This window comes from Cyclopterus lumpus, chromosome 7, assembly GCF_009769545.1.
Source record: "Cyclopterus lumpus isolate fCycLum1 chromosome 7, fCycLum1.pri, whole genome shotgun sequence".
Classification (NCBI taxonomy): Eukaryota; Metazoa; Chordata; class Actinopteri; order Perciformes; family Cyclopteridae; genus Cyclopterus; species Cyclopterus lumpus.
In genome coordinates, this window is record NC_046972.1 from 6,840,170 (window position 1) to 6,864,432 (window position 24,263).

General features: G+C 40.9%; 1 protein-coding gene across 1 annotated transcript in view; it reads right to left on the bottom strand.

Annotated features, from left to right (window-relative positions):
* Positions 1-451: 451 nt before the first annotated feature.
* The window catches only part of LOC117733203 (guanine nucleotide-binding protein G(I)/G(S)/G(T) subunit beta-1), a 35,382-nt gene continuing 11,570 nt past the window's right edge, over positions 452-24,263 (bottom strand). The window contains exons 2-11 of the mRNA XM_034536658.1: positions 12,685-12,791; positions 11,850-11,888; positions 11,498-11,604; positions 7,959-8,022; positions 7,429-7,591; positions 6,402-6,468; positions 5,184-5,385; positions 4,588-4,804; positions 3,036-3,151; positions 452-2,557 (exon numbers count right to left, since the gene is read on the bottom strand). Of these exons, the coding sequence (XP_034392549.1) occupies positions 3,045-3,151; positions 4,588-4,804; positions 5,184-5,385; positions 6,402-6,468; positions 7,429-7,591; positions 7,959-8,022; positions 11,498-11,604; positions 11,850-11,888; positions 12,685-12,741 (1,023 nt within the window). The 5' untranslated portion in view covers positions 12,742-12,791 and the 3' untranslated portion in view covers positions 452-2,557; positions 3,036-3,044. The remainder of the gene's footprint in view (positions 2,558-3,035; positions 3,152-4,587; positions 4,805-5,183; positions 5,386-6,401; positions 6,469-7,428; positions 7,592-7,958; positions 8,023-11,497; positions 11,605-11,849; positions 11,889-12,684; positions 12,792-24,263) is intronic.

The following is a 24,263-nucleotide window of genomic DNA, read 5'->3' on the forward strand; positions in this document are numbered from 1 at the left end:
AATCCCTCATTGTATTTTATACTTATGGCCAATAGATCAGATTACATTCAACGATCAGGGAGTATTTCCAAGAGATCTCTGAAGTTGTGCTCAGTACTGCGAGCACACAGGCTGTACCTTTTCTCTGCATGCGTCAGTTCACTGAACGGACACATCACAAGTTGGTGGTTATAGTCTTCGGGTCAATTTTCCATCCTCACAATAGCTACACATATAAAGAGGAATATAAGGTGTCCCTTCATACTTGTGTAAATGCTGATGAACAAACATGGCGACCAGCGAGCGATTAGGTTGACTGAGCAAATGACTGGACAGAGAAGCCAGGCTGATTCAACAGTGGATAAGAAATTGTTTATTTGACTTGAACATAATTACAGGGGAAACCAAACAGTCTGCAACATTCTAGCTTCAGTGGTAACCGCTCTAAGTGAATCACACTCAACACAGGAGGTCATCTCAAACTGCTTTTTATTACATCTTAAATAACAGTACATTTTAATATAGTTTCTATCTTGCATCCAGCTTTCGGTTGTACACTGACTGACTTTAAAATTAAATACAAAAGGTGAAAAGGGAAGAGTGGGGGTGCAGAGCTCTACAGTTATTTGATGGAGAAAGAGAGAAAAGGAAAGGGAATTTAATTAATTTTTAATATTTTTTATTTCATTTTATCTTTTGCCAACTCCAGGCCTAACGCACAATTACAGCACATTTTTTTGTACAGAATGTCGCAGAGAAAAAAAACAGAATGGAAAAAATGTCACTACTGCTAAAGAAAGAGCGTCTCTGTTTACAAGGAGAAGGGAACAACAGAAAATTCTGCCATTCAGATGCTGCAAGATTTTTTTATTTTATTTTTTATTAAAGGACAGAAAAAAACCTGTTATAAAATGTTTTTCTTTGTAAGTGGAATTTTGTTTGCTACAGAAGGAATGAAAATTCATTTGTTCCATTTGAGATTGTGTATGTTTAGGTGAATGAATGTACGTATGCATGTGTACAATTCTAACATTTACGTTACTTCTTAAATTTGTGGAATCCCTCCCAAGTATGGACCAAGTAACCTTTTATGTTGCAGGGTTCGCTCCTCAAGTGCATAGCTTTGACATTTTAGTTGAATCAGGTATGCACGGAGTAGCCAAAAACAAAAAAGGAAGAAAAAAAGGAAAAGAAAAAAGAAAAATATAAATACCATTGTATTGATATATTCAACAGGTTATTTTCTTAAAGAAAAACATCAAAGGACTTAATTCCATATGCACCTTTTTAAGCAATTCTACAGCATGCGATTCTAAGAGATAACCCACCCATGGCAGACAACCAAAATCTTTTTTTTTCATTTTTAACTTAAAAAGTTTCAATATCATTATTTTCAAACATTGATTTATACAACATGTCATTCACAGAGTAGTAACTGCATTTCCAAGCACGGAATGGGCACCTCTGTTAAAAGAGAAACGTCCGGATTGCAACCGGGCTAAAGTGGAGGTACTCCCTACCTGACCAAATCACATCACCGGTCCCAACCACGGGCAACAGAAACCAGGGAAAACAAAACTAAATTAAAGGAGGGGAACAAAATGAATAAAAAAGAGGGGCAGGGTGGATTATGATCCGATGGGTTAATCTTCATTTAATTATTCTACACTGTTGCCAGACAAAAAAGGTGTAAGAATGGTTTAAATGGTTTTGTTGTGTTTTTGTGTGTGTTGTTTTTCGTTTTAAAAACGAGCATTCATCATCATAAACAGCATGTGCTTGGTTAGTTAACTTGTTTTCCTTTAGACATTATTCTATATATGCAAAGTTTAATTTTTGTGCAAAAAAAGATTTGTGGACTACACTGAAAAAGAAAAAGAAAAAAAAGAAACGGTAAAAGTATAATGGGACTAAATGTACAGAAGGGCCAGAAGTGGCTTGAGGACTCCCTGTTGAAGCTCAATTCTCTCACTTTGTTCTCCAGTGGGATAAAGCTGGATTTAAAATGACGTGATCTGGAGGTTCTTCTAGTTTTCAACTTTAAAACAATCTCTAAAATGTGAGGCAAGGAAATAAAACAAAAGCTTTGATCCTCATTTAAACATGAACTGACAGTTCACTGATCTACTTCTCTTTAACAAAAAAACAAAAAATAAATTGGCAAAAAGCTAGTAAGAGTTAGATCACTGTCATGTAATAACCTTCACTCAGACCTGTGTATAATGAGGACGCAGGACATGTTTGCTTGGAGGTGGCTTACTACAATACCAGACCATGGTCATGGGAGGAATGCACAATTTCCCCCTCCACTAAATTCCTCAAGCATTTTCTTTTATATTTGTGTAGCTGAATGAGTGACAGACAATTGTGCTCTTTCAAATGAGAAGGGGAGGCGGGAGGGGGGGAATAGAGAGATAGAGATAGACAGAGAGATAGAGAGAGAATTTTTGCCCTTGATAGATTTGTGGGGTGTGTGGAGTCAGTATCATGGTGTTTTTGAAAAGATTGGATATGCAATAAAATTGAACATTGTGATGTTGGAATGGTCTTCCACTCAACTTTGGAGTCCAGATGCCATCTGGAAACAAACAAAGAAAAAATATGTGACTATCATTATTCAGCTGAGTCAGTCATTGGCCGACGTGAGGTAAAAATCATTAAATCCATGGTTGATCATATGAGCATATCCCTTTGTTTTATTAGCGATTACAAATATTCATAAACTGCATACAGAAATTGCTAACTTTACTACGTTTTACTCGTGTTTATGCTCAAATTCAATGCCAAGAACAATGTCACAAGATAATCTCTGAAGCTCTGGTAGCAAGAAAAGGCAGACAGAAAGAAAGTGGCACTGCATGGCAAAAATACATCCAACAGGATGAACAATTGCTGATGTGATATTATGTTTGGTTTCTCGACTGGTTTAATATGTTGCACCTTCATTCCCAACCTCCAGATGGCAGTCAATACAAAGGTTGCATGTAGCTGATGCCGTACACCATTACCTCCTTTTCACTCACACGTCACTGAACATTCCTCAGTTCTGCATTTACCTTCCGACTCTAGTTCCAGATCTTGAGGAAGCTGTCCCAGGACCCTGTTGCCACTGCCATGCCGTCGTCGGTCACACCCAAGCAGCTCACCCGGTTATCGTGACCAGCCAGGACACCTGCGGAGACACCAGAGCCTAATGAACACCACTCGCCGGGATGGACGTGGATAAACAACCTTATTGGACAACAGCGAGCACTGCAAGTGACAAAACAGTAAAGGTTTCACGTCATTCGTCGTCGTGACACCCGATGTGTTTTCGTCATTTGGTTCACATCACAAAGAGAAGCCAATATTCCCGATTAGACTTATTGAAGGCTAATACTGACCCAATATGCTGGTAATCAATATTCCACCCACAAAAGGATCAAATAAGTGTGTGTGTTTGTTTGAAATGGCCTGCTCAGAAGGGGGCCTCGTCTGATCCCTGACCCACTATACAATCAATAACTGTAAAGTATTCATGCCTCCACAGGGGCTCCTGACTGCTGGAGCAGGGGGCGCTGAGGCCGAGATGGAGTAGTGCCAGTGAAATGTTTGTGGCTGCAGGAGTTAATACTTTCCAAGCCGTTTTAAGAAATCTTATGTATACATTTGTAATACTCAGTAAACCTCATAACTCTTCATGATTTAGTTTCTAACAGGACATTGTTCAGCTGTTCAACATTCCAGATAAAGATATACAAAGTCAAAACATCTATCGTTACATTCTGACTGAGTCTTGGACAAAGCGCAACACAAGCTGTGCACACATTTAGCAATTGGACACACCACGTTACAGTCAATCACATTTTTGTAAACAATATGCCTTTAGTCTTCCCTGACAAGCCCAAAACCCAATGTATACATTATTATTATTAATACTATTATTAGTATAATGTATGCCAGGAGGGTCATGCGGTGTGTGCAGCTCAGTGTCTGTTCGCGGCTCATCTCGCATTCGGCTGCAGCAAACTCCATAACATGTTCGGTGGCCAGTTATGGCTCCATGCTCCAAAGACCTGTCGTGGTTGCAGTGACTCTCACTTTATAAAAACATCTTTTATTGACTGTTTTATGCTGCCACTGGCTCCTCACTCACAACTCTAAACCACCCACCTCCCAGTAGTATATATTTCAGTCTACACACTTTCCCTCAACATGCTTCAGGTAATAATTTATATACAGAACCTACTGTTTGGACAGCTAGATGGTTGGTTGTGTACTTTAGTAACAATAAAACAAAACCCACAAATTGACAGCCCCCACTCTCTGCAGCAACTGACGAGGTGCATAAAGGTGTGAAAACAGGAGAGCTAAAACCGCGCTATAGATAAGTTCTCGACATTACTTGTGTGAGACTGATGGTTCTGAACAACAGCTGGGACATATATGGTATATTTCTTCCTACACCTCATTTTTGACTGGGGCTGAACCCAAACTGACATTTACTGCTGGTTATTCAGACGGCCCACGGAGCAGACCTGGAAATAGGCTCATATTTTGAAATCAGTTTAAATGATCAGCACAACATAATCCTCTAGCACTACTCTTTAGTCTTGCGTGGTGGTTTACCTGCACGGTCGGCCTTCAAAGTGTCCCAGACGTTGCAGTTGAAATCATCGTAGCCAGCCAGCAGTAGGCGGCCACTCTTGGAGAATGCCACGGAGGTGATACCACAGATGATGTTGTCATGCGAGTAAACCATCAACTCTTGGTCAGCACGCAGGTCAAACAGCCGGCAGGTAGCGTCGTCTGAACCCGTGGCAAATGCGTTGCCATTGGGGAAGAACTGCAGCAAAGGACAAAGGAGATGTTTCAATGTTGGTACTTTTGTGTAAACATCCTTTACTTCCGAGCGATGATACAAATTATTCAAATGACTATATTTAGTTGTTGTATATTATTATTAACAATGTATAACTTAGGAATTGTTCTCAGCTATGTAGAAAACACTATTACCACTGCTTTGAAAGGAAAACATTCAAATGCAGTGGCATTGTCAGCATCTTGACTTGCAGGTTACTTATAAAACATGTGACTTTACTTGAACCTGCCCTCAAGAACCTGAGACTTTCTCTGATAGACCCGACTTGGAGATTTGAGACTCGACACCATCGTATGATTCGTATTTAACATGTTAAAGAGAGTTTTTGCGTGTGCGGCCTTACGCAGATAGCATTGATGTCCGACTCGTGGCCAGTGAATGTCTGTCGGCACATTCCTTCTCTGATGTCCCAGAGCTTGGCTGAGGCATCGCAGGCTCCAGACACAAACAGCCTGGTGTCGGGCGCCAGTGAGAGACTCATTACATCACCGGTGTGACCAGCAAATGTAGTTGTCTGCTGACCAGTCTCAATGTCCCACAGAGCACTGCAAGAAAGCAGAAAGAACCGTCAAATTAAGGGATGGTATTGCCAGGACTACTCTTATTGGTTCCTTTTCATTACACAAACAAATTATTTACATGTGAGTTTATTTGTTTGTTTTGAGAGCAGCAAAAGTAATGCTTACAACAGCAAATTCACGATATAAAATCAATAATATCTCAATGGAAACAAATCTAAACTGGCAACAAAGCAGCTTTAGTTTTAACTTGTTTGTAGCAATTCGCTATTAGCCGAGCTAGCGCACCGTGCTTCTATTAGGCATTGCAGCGTTGGACAATAAACTTGCTTTTCTACTGGTGTATTAATCTACCTGTTCAAAAAGCCTAACAATTGTCTTCTAATCCCAAAGGACAGTAACAAGCCTAGTTGTCGTCAACTAATCTTCGGCGGCCTCTCTGCTCTGGTGTTCGTCGACTTCGCTCCGTGTGTGCGTTTGTTTGTGTGTGTGTGTACTTGGAGCTCAATCCCGACACAGAGCAGAGCATAGGCTGCAGCGTCATCATAAATTACACCAAGAGGTTAAAAAGTATAGATAAAAGAACCAGTCTATAATAATTTAGCAGGGTTAGGGTTGACCTTTGCCTGTTTAATACCGGTTTCCAGTAACCATGCCAAGTCAAATTACAGCCGCAATATACAAGACAACATCTGGAGCGCTTTCACGCTTTTCAACATTCAAGAAGGAAACGGATCGACCAGCGAAGTGAAGCTGGTAGCCGTGTGACGTCTGTATAGCACTAGAGGCTTACGGTTGACTTGGCTTTAAGATTACCAGTATATAGATTGCATTGACGGATAATCTCAATATCAATCTGGGAAACTTGATAGGTATAATGTTTCCGTATATAGTGTTGAGGATACTAAGGAACATCTCACAATACAACACAAATAAATACAACTGCCCTATATCTAATTCTATATTTTGTATTAAATTGTGCTAAACAGGTGTTAGATTGTGATGTAGTATTGGGTTGCATTGGGTGCAGTATCATAACTCACCAGGTGGTGTCTCCAGAGCTGGTGACGATCTGGTTGTCATCCAGGAAGCGACAGCAGGACAGGTAACCTGAAGGTAATCGAACACACGGCTTGAAGAACTCATTCGTGACAAACTGTCTTTTCGAAAGCATTAACAAGTAGAGGCTTCCTTTCTTTACTGTCTGCACAGAGTGTCCAAATGACCATCACACCCTCAGATAATTCAATGTGTGATGTGGAGTAGATGAATTGACTAATTTACTCCCAGAAACAGAAAAAAAAAGAAAAAGCTGTAGGGTATCTCCCGGTTCATGACTTGCTTGCATAGTTCGCCCGTTCCTCGCTGGCGGAGTGTGCGTACCCCTCCCTATAGCAAGAACTATAACTAAAATGCTGACACACTTCCTGCATCATGTGACACTGATCAGATGAATGCTCCTTGCCCAAGAGCTCAACACTTTCATTAGTTTGAGCTGGGATGGGGCTCGACCAACTTATGAAGGACACAACATGTGACGGGCATCTCTCGGATATGAAAATATGTGGGCTTCCTCCCAGTACATGAGGTTAGAACAATGTCACTTAAGACAATAACTGAATGGATTTAGTTCATGGGTTTTATCTCATTGTCACATAAATGAAGAGACTCTGTGGAAAGCAAACGTTCTCCCAAAATGCAGAGGATAAGTGCTCCACAATAACGACAACATGATATTTAGTAAAAGTCTGTGCACACCGGCTGGGTGAACATGATCCTTCCGAGTGTTGCATATTGATGTTTTCCATTTTCCAGTTACTTCTCAGTGACATTTGGTCAAGCTCTTGAGGATCTTAAGAGTAGTTTTAACATTAATTCCATCCAAAATGTATTCTCTGTAGTTTTACTGCTAAGCCTAGCATGATTAGTACATATAAGCAGAGACTCCTGGGTGCTTATGGAAAGTCAGTATTCCTGAAGGTTCCAAACGTTACTGTATTGATCCAACTTCCTGAACACCCTGCGATTGATGGGTGAATGGGCTCATGTTAGCGGATGTGTCCAGCCTACCTGTGTGTCCGGCCAGCTCACGGCTGACACGCACATTTCCCTCACGGGTCTTCAGGTTGTAGATGGAGCAGATGTTGTCCAAGCCTCCACAGGCAACATAGTTCCCAGAAGGGGCATAGGCGCACGTCATCACCCAGGAGGAGCGCAACGGGATGGCGTGGACCTAGAAGACAGGAGGAAGATTTAATATTAGATGCATGCAGTGACAGATGGGAGGAGGGGGAGGGGAGGGGGAGGGGGAGAGAGAGAGAGAGGGAGAGAGAGAGAGAGAGAGAGAGAGATAGTTGGTCCGCAATATTAACTTAACCTTTCAAGGGCACAATGCCCACTAAAAATAGCATTACTTGGCACCCTCAAACAATCGTGAATTATTTTATAATAAACTCAGCACTCTGTCAACCTAAATGAAATTAACTGCAGGCGAAGGGGGAGGAATGGGTATTGCCGATTTAAGCTTTGATTACCAGATAAAGACAATGAATAACCACATTGAGATTGGTTTAGTTCTTTGGAAATGTGAGACTTCTTACCTTGTTTGTGGTGTAGCTGTCCCAAATAATGAGTTTGCCATCCTGGGAGGCGCTGACCAAAAGCCTGACAAAATATAGATAAGACAGTTTAAATTAAAGAACAATTCAAAAGGACCAGTCTTTTTTTGAATAGGCAGTTTATCACGTACAAAAAAAAGCATCTTGCGTCTGTGATGGATATCTTCATGTATACATTAGTTATATATTGGCACTAAGTTCCTGTCATCTGTCCTTCAGTAATGCAAATAACAGTGATTGATACACACAAAATGTGACGGTATTGCTATTGGTTTATGAACATTTTGAATATCAAAAAAAACTTTCTTCAAAACAGACAAAGAAAACTGCAAAGGCAACAACAGTGAATGAGAAAAACGTGGACTAACTAATGGACATGCACCATGTTGCATGGAGTTTAAGCAGGTAATGAATATAAAAGCTTTTAATCCAGCACCTGTATACCAGATAAATATGTCACGGCATTATTTTTAAAGCTGCTGCTGCATCAACAACACAGTATTCCACAGAACGCACAGTGCTAATCCTAAAATGGACCACCAGAGAGCTGCGGCATACTGGCTTAGTTCTGTGTAATTCTAATACACGATTGAGTACTTTCAATGTATGTTTTATGGGTCTCAAAAACCCAAACTGCAATGTCTGAGTGTTAAGGAAAGTCATTCTAATAGGAACTGTTGCTAACCCTGCTTTGCGCTTAGAGACAGCGCTCAGGTCCTTCTGTGACGGCTCTGCTATCTGGGTGAATCCAACAAGAGTAACCACAGTGACTGTCCCAATACACATAGGAGGAGTGAACACACCAAGGCCCGATGGGACTATGCAAATCTTAACTACCACAAGGGCGGTAACGCGCTCAAATGTGCACACTCCCGCTGATAATAAGCCAGGGACAGCCTGGTCTGTGCTGGGAATTTTAGTCTAAAAAAAATAAAAGCAAACTTCTGAGCCTTAAAATTAAGATTAAACGCAAATAAAAAGGAAGATTATGTCAAAAGCAGGAAAATGAATTAACTTTAAAATAGGCTTTACAGTGTAGACATGAAGCATTATTTTCAACACACTGCAGTTGGTTTAGTTGCAGAAAATACTGCGGAGGAATAATAGCAATGGACGAAAAGAGGGACCAGAGATTTCTTTGCTTGGACAGAAGACGAGGTCGAACTGTCGCTCAGAGTCATGTGATAGGGGTGTGACGAATCAGAGAAGGAGATGTTGTGACTGCTAAGACCCAATTAAGAAGCAAACGTGGGGTCTACGCCATCGTTTCCAAACTTGTCCGATTACGACCGTCCACAATAGGACGTAACACCCCGGAGTTTTCAAACTTAGAAATATGCGTTTAAAATGGAAACTTAGTGGTCTGGACACTGGCCTCAGTGTGTGTGTGTGTGTGTGTGTGTGTGTGTGTGTGTGTGTGTGTGTGTGTGAGAGAGTGTGTGAGCGAGAGTGAGAGAGACACACACACACACCACAATGCAATGAGATGCTCCCTTTCACGTCAGAACTGACACCCAATGTTTGTAAAGCCCTGATTTTGAATTCCCAATCAGTGTGTGTTGCTTTACTCATCAGGTCTGTTTGACTTGTTACTCAAACACAAGGAGACGAGTTTGTGCTTAGCTGTAGTTCTGTTCAGCTTAACCTTTTAAGCCCCAAGCCATTTTCTAGGTTTCTGCTCGAAATATCATACCCAAACTAAAAAGGGTGTAGCTCTGCAACCACAAAGGCTATTTGAATAATGTGTTATAATAAAGGCAAGACATATGGGCTTCTGTTCAGATGTGTACATATTAGTATATATGTTACTGGTTAAGAGTAAATAAAGATGAAAGACAGCAAAAGTTGAATTTCCAGGTTCGCCTAGAAAAAAACCCACTTTCAGGATGATTATCTCTTTGAAAGATGCACAGAAACAGAAAAGCTCAGGTCATAGCTCACTATGTGATCAGTCTCTCTGAAAAGTTCGACTTTAAAAAAGTAAAGCAGAACAAAGTTAGAGAGGTTTTAGTACAGATAAATTAGGCGAAATGGGCATTTGGGCAATTTGAATTTTCTCATGTACCAAACCATATATTTCACTTTTATATTACTTATGGTGTTCAATACATCCAAATATAGCAGTCTTTGTTGATTAGAAGAAGAAAAATTAAAAATTAATGAGTGGGCTGACTCCTGACAAAATGATGATTATGATATTTTCATAATTCTTTCAGTTGGTGTTTGAGTTGTGTGGAAATTATATCAGCAAAGCCAAACAGACAACAAAAAACAAAACTACCTGTGGTTATGAAAACGCTGAAAACCTCCTTCTCACGTCATACCAAGTACTATTGTACCAAATCTTTTTTTATTTTTCGACAATAATTTAGTTTTTGTGAAGACTGCAATGTCATATTTCTCCCATGCAGCGAGATAAAACTAGAAAGGAAGAACCCAGCTCTTCCCTCGATAAATAAGGGCACTGATCTTGGCTATTGAGTAAAGTTGGGCGCAGAATATTTGTCATATTAGTAAGATGCCGATCTTGGCTTTCGGACTGAGAATAACTAATAAAAATAGTTAATGTTGAATAGTGCAACCGTAAATTTGGGCTACAGATTTTTCTTTGTTCACTACAAAATGTTGCCTTTTACAGGCATTTAATTTATAGGAACAATTTTTGTTCAGACCCCTGACATTTAACTTGATTTACGAGGGGAAGTTGAACCAACGATGGTTTTGTTTCTCAAACTGTTTAAATCGACAGACTGAATCCAAAGTAGCGCCTCCATGGGGCTAAAAATAGCGGACTTAGCTTAGACCATGGGTCAAAACATCTCCATGTGACCTTTCTGGGTGGCTGAATCTCAGCAGGTGGTCTAATAAATACCCCAACTCCTCCGGGAGGTGAAACATTAACAGATGAAACAACAGTTGTACGAGTGAAAGGATGATGAGGTGACATTGCAGTTTGCAATGGTCCCTCTGTGGACTGACGCACACCGGCACCACAGTGATTAACTTGTTGGTTGCTGAGGTGAGAGCTGTGCACAACTCCAGGGAAAAAGGCGTTATATGTGAAGAACGGAGTGTTGCTTCATCTTCCTTGCCTATCTAGCTTCAACATAGCTCTAACAAAGGCTGACTCCATTTTGAGTATTTTCCCTACCCACATACCCCACCCCCAATGCACACAAACACAGCACACAGACACACAACACAGTAGACATACTCAACGATAGTGACTGATGCATGCCCGATGTGCATTCAACAAAAATGCATTAACTATTGTGCACAAATATCCTGCTTTTGAATTGTTAGAACACTGAGTATATGTTAATCTGATAAATCGCTTTGTACAAATGTAAAGAGTGGGCTATTGTAGAATGTCATGGTTTGACGAGGACCCTCGGGAGAAGTGACAAGCACAAAGACGGTCAAGCTTGCTTTTATATTAACTTCCTGTATTTAGGCGAGGGGGCTGGGCCGATGGGATGAACTATTTAGTTAATGGACAGAATGGAGTGGAATGAGATTACCTTGAGTCAGTGCCCCAGTGCATGGCATAGATTTTAGCCAGATGCCCCCTCAGTGTCCGTCTAGTGCGCATCTGAATTCGGCCAACAGGGTCGATGTTAGCTGTGATCTAAACAATATTAAGATGAGAAAAAGTCAAAAAATGTTCAGCTATTTGCATTCTAAAGAAGTATTACTGTGAAAAACAAAAAAATCTTCAAATCACGCACTTAGTATAAACACCACGGTTAAAAACATCAAAGATGATATTAGTACATTGTATAATATATTTAATCATAGTAATAAAAAATAAAAATAAAAAAAATAATATATATATATATAGATATATATATATATAAATAAATAATATCTTACCTGAGACAGGGTAGCATCCGCACACGCTTTCCTGGCATCCTGAAACACAACAACCAATTAAAATCTGTTAGTGACCATCAGTGCATCACAATGTTCTGTCACCGCCCGATAAACCAAATTGTGTCTATAGCACAAAGTGTCCTGAAAAGGTATAGTTTCGGTACTGGTAATACAATTTGCCCCGTGTCTGTCACAAACTGATATAATATTGTGGTTCCTTCATTACTTAATGTCAAAATGAAAAAGAAAAAAAATAGATATAATTGTGTGACCTCAGCTCATGTGCATTGTAGCCATAATACCAACCATTTAAAAAATAAAATAAATGTCATTATGCAATTATGGAGCAATAAAACTAAGAAAATGACAGCATTTATACTCCGCATCATAACAATTCAGATGAAATCTCATTAGGCTGCATATCACTACAATGATGCAAATGGAAACCCTGTTTGGGCTTTAGCAGACAGCTTAAAGTCTCATTAATCATCTGTGAAATATAGTACAGTGGATCATGATGAAATATTGCCATCCCACCTCAGTCATTGGTGGCTATTAACAGCGTTGTCAGCAATGAATTCAGTGAATTTGATCCACTGTTAACATAATTGGCTGTAAAAGCCTTTAGATCTTTCGGACACTTAACAAAGACAGATCTGTGTTTTAAAGCACAAACACATTTTTACTGTGATTGGCTGAAATGGCTTAATATCTTCTATATTTTTATTATGTCAACACGGAGAGGCATTAAAATGGGAAGCTTTCATCAACAGAGCACCAAACGTGGATTTGTAAACCTATAGATCTAAATAGAAAACATTAAATTAGGCCTTACTCTGATCTGGTTCTTCAGCTGCTCAGCCTCCTGGCGTAGCTGATCCAGTTCACTCATTTTCCTCTGCTAATGATGTGCTTCGCTCCGCCGCCGAGACTCTTGCTGATCTGGGGAGACAAGAAATGAGAGGCTTAACATATATTCAAAGTTACAATTAAGTAATTTACACTGTTAGCTTTTCTTTTTTTACTCTAAACGCGCCAAATCGCATGAGGACTTGGCCAAAGTGCAAAGACCTTTTGTGCGTCGTCTTCCGTGGTGAAATGATGGACAAATTGCAGCCGAGTATCACATAGCGTCTCCGAAATTCAATCCAGACAAAAGTTACAGGGAATCACAACTGCCCAACACTTTAGAGACAAGACTCAAGACTTGTCCTTGCCATCTTCAAACTGTTACCTAGCAACAAGCACTCTGCAGCTACTTTAGGCTGACGAGAACATTTTTGAAGATGATGTTGAATTTGTTTTTTCTTCCCTCACAAACAATAGCAAACCCTTGGGCAACACGAAGCAGCTGATAACCATTACTCAACAGCCAAGGCAAAAATAAATAATAAAAACATACCGCCTTTACTGACAAAAGAAGCAAGTAATAAGAGTCCAGATATAGAGAAAGCAGAGCAACACTACTGGAGACGAGCTTTGGTTTCGGTGCACTACCGGAACCCCGAGTCCTCCGATGATGGGCAAGGTTTGACGAAGCCGTCAGTGCTCTGGCCTCTGGACTCTAAACTCTCCTCCAATGTCATCCCTGTAATCCTGGGACACAGTTGATTCAGCTCCTCCAGCCAAATCCGGTTAAGACAAAACCTGCTGATGATCCTAAAAGCAGTGGCTATCCTGCTGACCTCAATCCTCTGGTTGACACTCTTAGCACTGACACTTTCACTCTTCATAAAACGAAGACAAATTCTAGTCAAGAAGAAAAATACTTCTGGAACAATTTTGAACTCTGGCCAACAGGCTTGTTGGACACTGATGGAATACACTGTGTAATCATTACAACTAGAAATGCTTGTAAAAGTCACAGTAAGTCAGAAAACTTTCAAAATCAGATGTTCATATAGTTACAGTTAACCAGGATGATATATATTTTCAGTGAAGCCCATCCGGTGGAAATACGTTCAGGAACTGTCTTCCTTTGATACTCTCTCTTACTCATTTCAAGGATCAATTCCGCTCACAATTTTTTCTTCTAAAACTAAATTTCCTTAAAGCAAACCAATTAACGTCACTGCCCTTCTCTCAAATACAAGCCAACTACAGCACCATTTGCACTGCAAACGCACCTTACCTCTCTGTTTCGATACAAGTCCTTTGTCTTGGAGAGTGTTGAGACCTTCTGAATGAACACCTTATCCTTCAAGCCCCGGACATCTCAGTAGCTACCTGTCACCTGATTGGCCAGCGCTGCTAAATGGGTCTGCACCTAAGCAAGGCGCCTTAACCCTTAATCTTGGTGATAAAAAAAATCTCATGGTCATATCACTGACTAATTCTTGTTTTTTTCTGTAATATCCCTCTGATTAAGAGTTAATGTAACCTACCAGTGTCCTTTTCAACAAAAGACATCAACTAGTCAATATTTTGAAAACGGTAACATCCGACCGGTGTTCTAGGTTAGGGTGATTCACGTACACTGAAATGTATGAATAACTCAACGATCACACGGGAACACGTGAAATCCAAGGATTTTTCTTGAATTGTTGTTCTAGAACACCCAAGTAGAGTAATCCTATACCGCCAATCCAAATATGTTCATTGTAAAGACTGTTGTCCTTCTGATATTTTCGCCCAGCTCTGTGCAGAAGCCACACAAAGGGCCACAGGTTCTGCTCCCATAAACATACTTGATCTTGGGGTAGCGTCTTCCCATGGCCCAAGAACTATGGGTGCAGAGTTGGCAGTGCTAAACGTTGCCGACTGGTCACACAAGTCGTGTGGCATCGACAACATGTGAACCGCATCCGTTCGGTCTGCAAGCCAGCGCTGATTGTCCTGGCTTTAAAAGTTCAAGGCTCAAGTAGCTGAGATGTTTTACTTGCTTGATTGCCAAACGTACTTGTCGGAAAATGGAAAATGTAGGCCTATTAAAAAATAAATATCAATTAAGAGATTTAGCCAACTTGAAAATATATATGGAAAAAATACACAAGGAAAGGCATAAATGTATTTTATTTTAAATACTGCGATCACTCGGAGCAGTATGTATGGGAATGAATTACAATATAATAGGCCTGATAAAATTTGCTGTACCAAATGTCGCAATGCTGTTCGCTCCGTCTTCAGCCAAGCAGGACTGTGCCAACAGCTAACGTTAGTTCTCATCTTGCAGATTTCAACCTATTTCTAGGGATGGGTATCGTTTGGGCTTTTCCCAATACTGGTGCTAAACCGATACTTTTAGAACGATACCGGTGCCTAAACCGATACTTTTTTAAACACAAAACAACGATTGTTGACATTAAAGAAAGGCTTTTTTATTTATTGCCAAGGCCCATTTTTTTCATCAACCTGAACAATATATTAACTGTTTAAAAGTATACTATAAATATAAATACAAAATCCGTGGCTTCAAACTTTTTAACTTCAATCTATGAACAATAACAGTTTACAGTATACTTAAATAAATATAAAGAAATACAAAACACACACACTCTGTATACAGCTTCAAACTTCAGCAATTCTTTTTGCAGAAATATGAACATATTTGGCTTCTCTGGCAAAATACGACACCTCTCCTGACTGACTGCATGTCCTGCACAGGAGAAAACCCTCTCAGATGGTGTTGATGAGGCCTGTACACATAGGTATGTGTCTCAAAGTGCAGACAATACGCTTCATCTACCACCAGGCTACAGGGTCTGGTCTTGATGGGAGTGAATGCAGACTTTTGGAGATGGTTGCCATCGCCGGTGCCAGGGAGCTCCCAGACTGCCCGCTGATGTGCTCGGCACGGGCTCACGCTCACGGTCGAACACGGTGCATGCCTCTGCTTTCAAGTGAATGTTATGTGTTGCAAGATGTTTCATTACATTTGACTTGTTCCCCCCTTTACACGCAATTATTGTGTAGCATATTGGCACCGGTTTTCGGTACCCAACCCTACCCATTTGTTGTTCACAATTCAGGTGTCGTAGATATATCACAAACCAATTGAAGAGGTGACTACGAGATGGTAAATAGGAAGGTGTGGAATGGGTGTTATATGGGTCTATAAATACATATGGGTTCCTTTTAGAAAATAACCTGCCAACTTAAGCACACCAAATCTAATTTATGTTTAAGGTAAATATATTGAAATGAATAACATATTTAGTTACAAAAATTCTGAATCAATAACTGCTAGATATCTACAATCCATTTACACGACTGAAGGCTTGATGTCCTTCCTGGTAATGGCCTGCCCAGCCTGTAGTGAAGTCATCTTCACTTTATTCTTATTTAAAAGGGACTTTGTCATCTTCACTTTATTCTTATTTAAAGGGACTTTGTCCTCTCCAATTTTGGTTGAAACAAGTGAAACACATGATCAGTTGGGCTAAGGTCAGGTGATCAATGCAGCCTGTAAAGAACATTCCACTGTTAGGTCCGGGGGGGAAAACGGATCCAAAATTGGGTTGGTTTCAGACTGCTTTGTATCAATGCATTGCATATATTTCTCATCGCGCCTGTGCTCAACCGTGTCTCTAAAATGCAACAATTCCCGAAACAGGTTAATGTCTAATTGAAGAAATGTACAGATTTGAAGATTAAAATAATTTCCACCGCCAAAAACGTACATACAATACAGCAGCAGTCGTTACTGGCAATTCGTATTAGACTCTTTCTCCCTTGTGCTGCTGGTGGGAGTGTTGAAACCACTGGCAGCCCAACAGATACAGCCTCGACTGCGCTGCCTTCTCTTTCTGCCAGCTATTTTTAGAGGTGGTGGGGGAGGAGACGGAGAAAGAGGAGGAGGGGAGCAGACTTCACATTTTCCAGCCACTCCTATCAGCGCCAACATCTCAAGCACAACACAGTGACAAGGAGAGAGGAAGTGTAATTTGACTCCACGCTCACAAACACACTTCGTTGGTATTTCTCCTTCCTGAATGGCAATGATCATGCGAAACAAGGAATTTCACAATTGTCTAAATGTTTTAAAAATAGTACGTTGCATTAAAAAAGGTAAATCTATTCAAAGTATAAGCAGGTAAAAAAATGAAAAAACTGCCTTTACCGTTGAAGTTATATGTTCTGGAAAAGGACAACACGAATATGCCCACCTTATTACCACAATGACCATCAAAAGGGGACCTCTGATAGCGATACCGAGGACACTTAATATCAAATATTTCATGAATAAAAACAACGACGATGGCTAAATAAATACAGTAGGGCAGCAGGTGTGAAAGGATAGAGAGCTCACGATGGTTTAGATGTGTTTGACAGTAGATTTTTTGGGGGAAGACAAAAGGCTCCACCCTAATGACATAAGGAGTCGGGTAGGCGGTGAGATGTTCTGGTGCACAAGAGGATAGAGGCAAGAGAGGCAAGGTGGAGGACAGAGCCAGATTAAACTAATGAGAGTGAACAAGCAGAGGACAATTGGGAGGGGAGCTGCTAATTAACCCCTCGGTGAAGAGGAGCAAGGCTCAGTTAGCTTCCCAGCATTGACGACTGAGCAGAGACAGCCTACACCTACGCCGCCCTGTGTTTTTTGGCCTTCCCAAAATATAGCTTTGCTCATCTGGTATTCAGCCAAATACTCTGTACAAATGAGCATACAGTACCAAGTGCTGTACATATTGTACAGGGAGTCAGGCACAGAAAATGTGGCACAACATAATGCAGTCCAGTACAATAAGCCTGTCTTTTGGAAACGTATAAACAAAACAAATGACCCACTGCTGTCGCAATATTGTAATGATCTAAGAGACGTGATTGGCGAGGACAGGAAACTAAATCAAATGATAATTGTCAGTCATGGGGGTCATCCCTAGCAAATTTCCCCTTGAGCACAATTTCACTTTAAAGTTACTGCGCTGTATTTTTAGGTTAGACCCACACTTAAGAGATTTTTGTCGAACCGCGTAATGAGAAACAAGTCCTGACTACTGTGCGTCTCCTTTATATAGTGCAGAATGAGCAGGCCGGATATGACAATACATATTTAGGACCATATAATATCCTTCTACAAAGTCCAAAATGGGTCTTCAATGGATTTAAAGCCTGGCTAGTAGTGTTCCATTGTAATATTAATGTAATCACAATGTGTGTCAAGCCCCAAAAAAAACTAAGAACACAGCTTCCAATTGTACACGCATGGAGAATCACTTTAGTAATTAAAAACGTTTGATTGAAAATGTCAGATATAAGTATGATATTTGCCTGAAACGTCTTCACTATTTTATGCCTTTAGTTTTCCTGCCTGCCTTGATACTTGCTATACTAGCATGGAACCATCCCAAATCCTTAATTCATGTGCTCTTTCTTGGTACTCCAGGTGACGTAAATGTGGCTGTTAAAACACTGAAACCAACATTGTTAACTGCTGAGCTCACGAAACAAACAAATTGCAACGAGGAGTTTGACCATATTCACTTTGACTGAGCCACTTCCGATGTAGAAACAGTTGTCTTGGAGTGTGTGTTTTCTGTATTTGGGGTCAGGGTGCATGCAAGTGTCAAAGACCAACAAATGTGATTGGAACATCCTTGCTGACAGGACACCGTGTACACTGGAGGTTTTGAGCAGTGTTGTTGCAAGTGCAAAGAAAATGTATAGGACTATACACTATTGCAATATTTTGCATAATACTCCTGCTTGGATACCATCTGCCCAACCCCTCGCCTTCACGAGGATCGCATCCCGTTTCACCGGTCCAATTGTTCCTCCTCACTTTTCAGTTCGATCTTACAGTCTAGTGCTTTAGAGAGACATTAAGGTTGTGGTAGATTGGCTGTTCCTAGAGCCATACAATATGAGGTACAGAAGGGGATGGAATGGACGTTTTGTTGAAGCGAGACTCTCAGTAGTTGGCTGTGGCAGTGCTTTGCTACTGATCATCTGTGTCAGCACGCTGCCTCCACCTTAACACAAGCGTGTAGCCTCTCGAAAGCAGGCGTTTCCTTTTTAAAGGGTGTTTCCCTAGCTGTGTGTGTGTCTCTCTCTCTCGTTCTCTCTCTTTATCAAAACATTCAGCGGATGTGGCGACAACACACACACACTTTACAAATCCACTTTCTGCTACCTCTATTGCACTCGTCAGTGTCCATCCAGGCTTTGAACCAGGCTATGCAATCAGCCGCATTACAATAACAGGTTGCACAGGACATCCTGACAGGCAGGCTTATGCTAACAGACAAATGTTGGGATAAAATCAGGAAGGAGGGTGGTGGATCAGCAGGAGGCGCTGTGTGTGGTGGTGGTGATGCTGCAACACCAGAGGATAGGCTGGCACCTCACACAAATCTAGGTCAGTCTGACTTAGATCAGACCAAGCCCATACTGGTAAACAAATAATCAAAACTGACTAGCGGCTAGAAGCTGAGTGTGCAGAGTGTAGATGCCACGCAGGGCTGTGCGAGGGAGAGACCCTGTGCTGTCAGCAGACGAGCTGGCCACTGCAATAACTCAGAGCGGCAAACATGGAAATGAAATACAATATAACACGTGTCTGATAAAGTTAGTCGTTTCCTCACAGCTTAATTTGGACTTGCACTTGGGATGAATTCTGCCACACAGAGGACGTCCAAGGTGTGAAATCTCAAAAGCAAACAAGGTTATGGGATCTCATTCAGACCTGACAAAAAGCCATGAAAAACAGTCGCTTTAAAATGTTAATTTTTTTCTTCACCAGAATGGTGAAACGGCAGATGGCTCCAATACTCTTTTGCCGGGCTTACAATAGGACTGCACTTTCAGGTCTTGATGCAACTGGAAAGGCTTTTAGAAAAGCACTCTGTCTGGAGAGAACCACCTCATTTCTTCTTCCAGCCATCGGAAGAAAACTCTGCAATATTTAAAAGCATTCTCCGACCCCTATACCCTCTCAATTTGAGTTAGGCCAACCCACATTGTGCTCAAAGCCGCCAGTATAACCAGTAGTGACAGATTCACCACGGACCAGCTCTAACTATCAGACTGGCAACATGTTTAAAGGGATGTCTAATTTAGAGGTCTAAATGCCATTCGACCTCTACAGCTCATCCAGAATGCAGCTGCTCGACTGGTCTTCAACCTCCCGAAATTTACCCACACTACACCGCTCCTCCGCGACCTTCACTTGTTACCGGTGGCCGCCCGCATCCGCTTCAAAACATTGGTACTTGCGTACCGTGCTGCAAACAGATCGGGTCCGGTCTACATCCAGGACATGGTCAAACCGTACACCCCAGCCCGTTCACTTCGCTCGGCTTCTGCCAATCGGCTTGTAGCTCCTTCACTTCGAGCTAAACACTCAACAAAATCACGACTGTTTGCTGTGCTGGCTCCTCATTGGTGGAACAAGCTCCCCATTGACATCAGGACAGCAGAAAGTCTCTACATCTTCAATCGCAAACTAAAAACACATCTTTTTCGACTATACCTTGAATAGGGAAGGTAGAGCCGTAGTAGCACTTTAGTAGCACTTAAATGTCCCTTACCGATAGCACTTTGTTGTTTAGCACTTTAGTAGCATTTAAATGGCACGTACGGATAGTACTCTGTAGTTTAACGTTATTGAAGAAATTGTACTTGCTTGATTCTTGTTGTTCTGAGTTTGGACTCATGGTTTAATGCACTTATTGTAAGTCGCTTTGGATAAAAGCGTCAGCTAAATGACATGTAATGTAATGTAATAACTAGCAGTTTGTCAGTGAGCTGCCCCAATCCATTTGTGATGGGTTGTTTTAGCTTAATAAGTCCAAATCCATGCCATATTTTTTAAGGGGGACCACACTTCTGAATGCTTGCTCTTGGCTTAATAATGCTACAGGCTGGGGTGTAAAGATCCGGTCCAAACCTTACTTCACTCATTTACTGTTACCCTTCTTGGACTGGATGTGCGCTGTGAAGCTGGTTGATGTAGAATCGAAAAAAAGTTCAACTTTTAGATCATATTTGGTTACTCAAAATGAAAGAACTAGGTAATAAACATTAACAGATAATTCCAGGTAAAAAATTTAATATTAACGTATGTCAGTTCTCTTACCATGTTTAAAGTGATCCCATTTTGAAAGTTTTGACTAGTGCAAAACAGATGCGAGATGATACTGTAAGTGCATGTGGTTTTTTTTGTCTGGTTGATGGGTGGGAGTCCAACTAAGTGCTGTGGGGAAGTGATGCATGGTAAATGGAGCTGAAACACAACCAGGTCACAAAGAATGCCGGAACAAGGGAGCTGATGATGCAGTACAAGAAGACAGAAGGGGATTGCTCCTGGACATTCCACACACACACACACACACACACACACACACACACACACACACACACACACACACACACACACACACACACACACACACACACACACACACACACACACACACACACACACACACACACACACACACACACACACACACACACACACACACACACACACACACACACACACACACACACACACACACACACACACACACACACACACACACACACACACACACACACACACACACACACACACACACACACACACACACACACACACACACACACACACACACACACACACACACACACACACACACACACACACACACACACACACACACACACACACACACACACACACACACACACACACACACACACACACACACACACACACACACACACACACACACACACACACACACACACACACACACACACACACACACACACACACACACACACACACACACACACACACACACACACACACACACACACACACACACACACACACACACACACACACACACACACACACACACACACACACACACACACACACACACACACACACACACACACACACACACACACACACACACACACACACACACACACACACACACACACACACCTTACTCTTCCTATATGGCTCGTATCAGAATGAATATCTTGTGAAATGTTTTAATGAGGGTGTTCGAAAATAAAAGTTTCAATACCAATACTGAATCTAACTGGACAACGCATGTTGACTGATAGGTTACTATTTTTATTTTATTCTCTAAACACCAAAAGCAGCCTTAACATCAATTCTTTAGAGCCGCTGTTCCCAGAAAAACATTTGAGCACATTCAACAATCCAAAACTATTGCGCTAGATACGTTTAGCTGCAATATTTTCAAACCAGCAATCAATGCCTAGCATTACTATGGTGCACTGTTTTAGGCTGAAAACAAACACCCACTTTCTTAAACACTTGAGTAGAGGCAGTATAAACAAAATAGTGAAGTAAATTGATGATTTAATTTGCTAAACAACTACCTAACCCAGCTTTGCCCTTTGTGGCTATAGTTTTTTTTATTTTTATGGCTGTTCAAAAGCATCACCATAAATAAAATGTGACATCTGTACATTTCCTCCCTGACAATGTACAGTGTGATGATGAACACTGAGACGTACTGGCCACTCCTCCTAATGTCATACAGCAGGCCACAAGTATAGGTTGACAAAATGTGGATTATTCCTTTCATCAGTCTGAGGAGTAGGTGGATTTAAAATCCTTATGGTCTTCAGAAGAATGGCTGAACTGAAAATGAATAGCCTCGGGGCCCACAACCCATTTTGCTCCGTTGAAAGTGGAGCAAAATCCTGGGGCTACAAATGAGTATGCATAAGCTGACACAGTTCTGTTCATGATGTTCCACTGAATTTGGGTGCACAATTCATTTGAGGGAAAAAGGAAACAGTACAGTTCAGCATTTTCTAACTTGAAAAGGTTGCCTTTACCATTTCCCTGAATAGTCCATTCTGATGTGAACTCCGAGTGGATTCGTACCAGAAAGATGTTTTAAAATCGTCAGCTATTTATGGCAAGGCAAACTTTGGCCGCTGAAATATCCATAAAGGACAAACATGGGCCAAGAAGAATGAAACGTGCACTAACAAAATGGCTAATGTATGCAATATAATTCCAGCTAGTCAGTAAAGGACGGGTTAAGGGCTGGCTTTGCAGAAAGTGTCAATGGAGAAAATGTTTGAGAGTGGAATAAACGGCCACAGAGGTGTGCAGCCAAAAAGATAGACCTTGTCGACTGCGTTCATTCCAGCGCTCCTACAATACTATCATTTGAAGAGTGCACAGTAACATGCAATGTGTAACCCTCTTGTTTGCCTCTATGTAATGTTTATTCAGCTCAATGTTAGGTGTATGTATAAGTACGAATGGTTTAATAATATACAACTATAAACAAACATTATATGTTTGTGTGCATCTGTCATGTGATACTGACGACCTGTCTTGTGTCTACCCCACAAACTGCCCAATGTAAACTGATAGTATAAGCTCCTGGCCAATGAGCTTCAAAGGTTAAATGGGTAAAAAAAAAAATGGATGATAGAGTCAAGGTTTTATGTATTCAAGTGTTGCCATGGCCTGAAATGACTGGATTGTGTTATACTGAAGTCAAAGCGTCATCACTAAAGATATAATTACCGATTAGATCCCACAGCTCTGGTACTGCCTATTACCTCGGGTTGCCTTCATCAAAATCTTTAACTCATCTCTTTGCTACAATGCACCGACATATAATAACTGAAGCTGCTACCACTGAGGATTTCAACAGATATTCTTGGAGCAGAATGTTTCCTTTTCATCAACTCAGGAAATAGTTTTGTATTTTATCATTTATGGCATCAAACCATTTATCTTTCCACTTAGAACCTTTCGCAGATTCAATCTTAACTTCGTTAAATACAAATCTTAAATTAAAGTCCTGTATCGGTGTGTTAAAACACCCATTTGTTAAACGATACATCTTTACATTTAGAAACAGTATTGACACTTTCACAGCTGTTCCACAATGACTTAAAATAAATGTGGGCCTTCGTACAAACATTACTCAAGTTAGCTGTGGAATTTGTGTGAACGGTCCCTTAAACTGGGCACAATTTTGTGTGGGCTCCCTCAATGTGGCCGTCTACTGCGGGTAATGTCTGACGATAGGGGACATAACGTCAATGGGACTGAAAGTGGAGTTTAATTGATTAGTGAAACATTCCATGATGCGGTGTGCTCTTACTAGACAGGGGGCATTGCTAGTAGAAAAAGCAGGCATTGGCCATTGTAGAATAAGTGACTCCATCAGCAATAATTAGCTACAGGAAAAAAGAATCTGACAGTATCATTCCTGATAACATGGTCTGTAATACAATTCTCTGAAAAAACAACTCTGAGCCGCAGGACTCATGCCAAACAGACAGGCTAGCTCTAATGTTGGCTGATTATTTGCAATTATCATGAAAATAGTTCAAGTTGAAGGGGAAAAAGCAGTTGCATACATTAACAAAAGTTATGTGTTGTGCTTCGAAGAGTTGCACAAACAGCTTCTTATACAGATAAATGAATGAGTTAAAATTTAAAAAGGAGGGGGAAAAAGGAAGGAAGGGAAG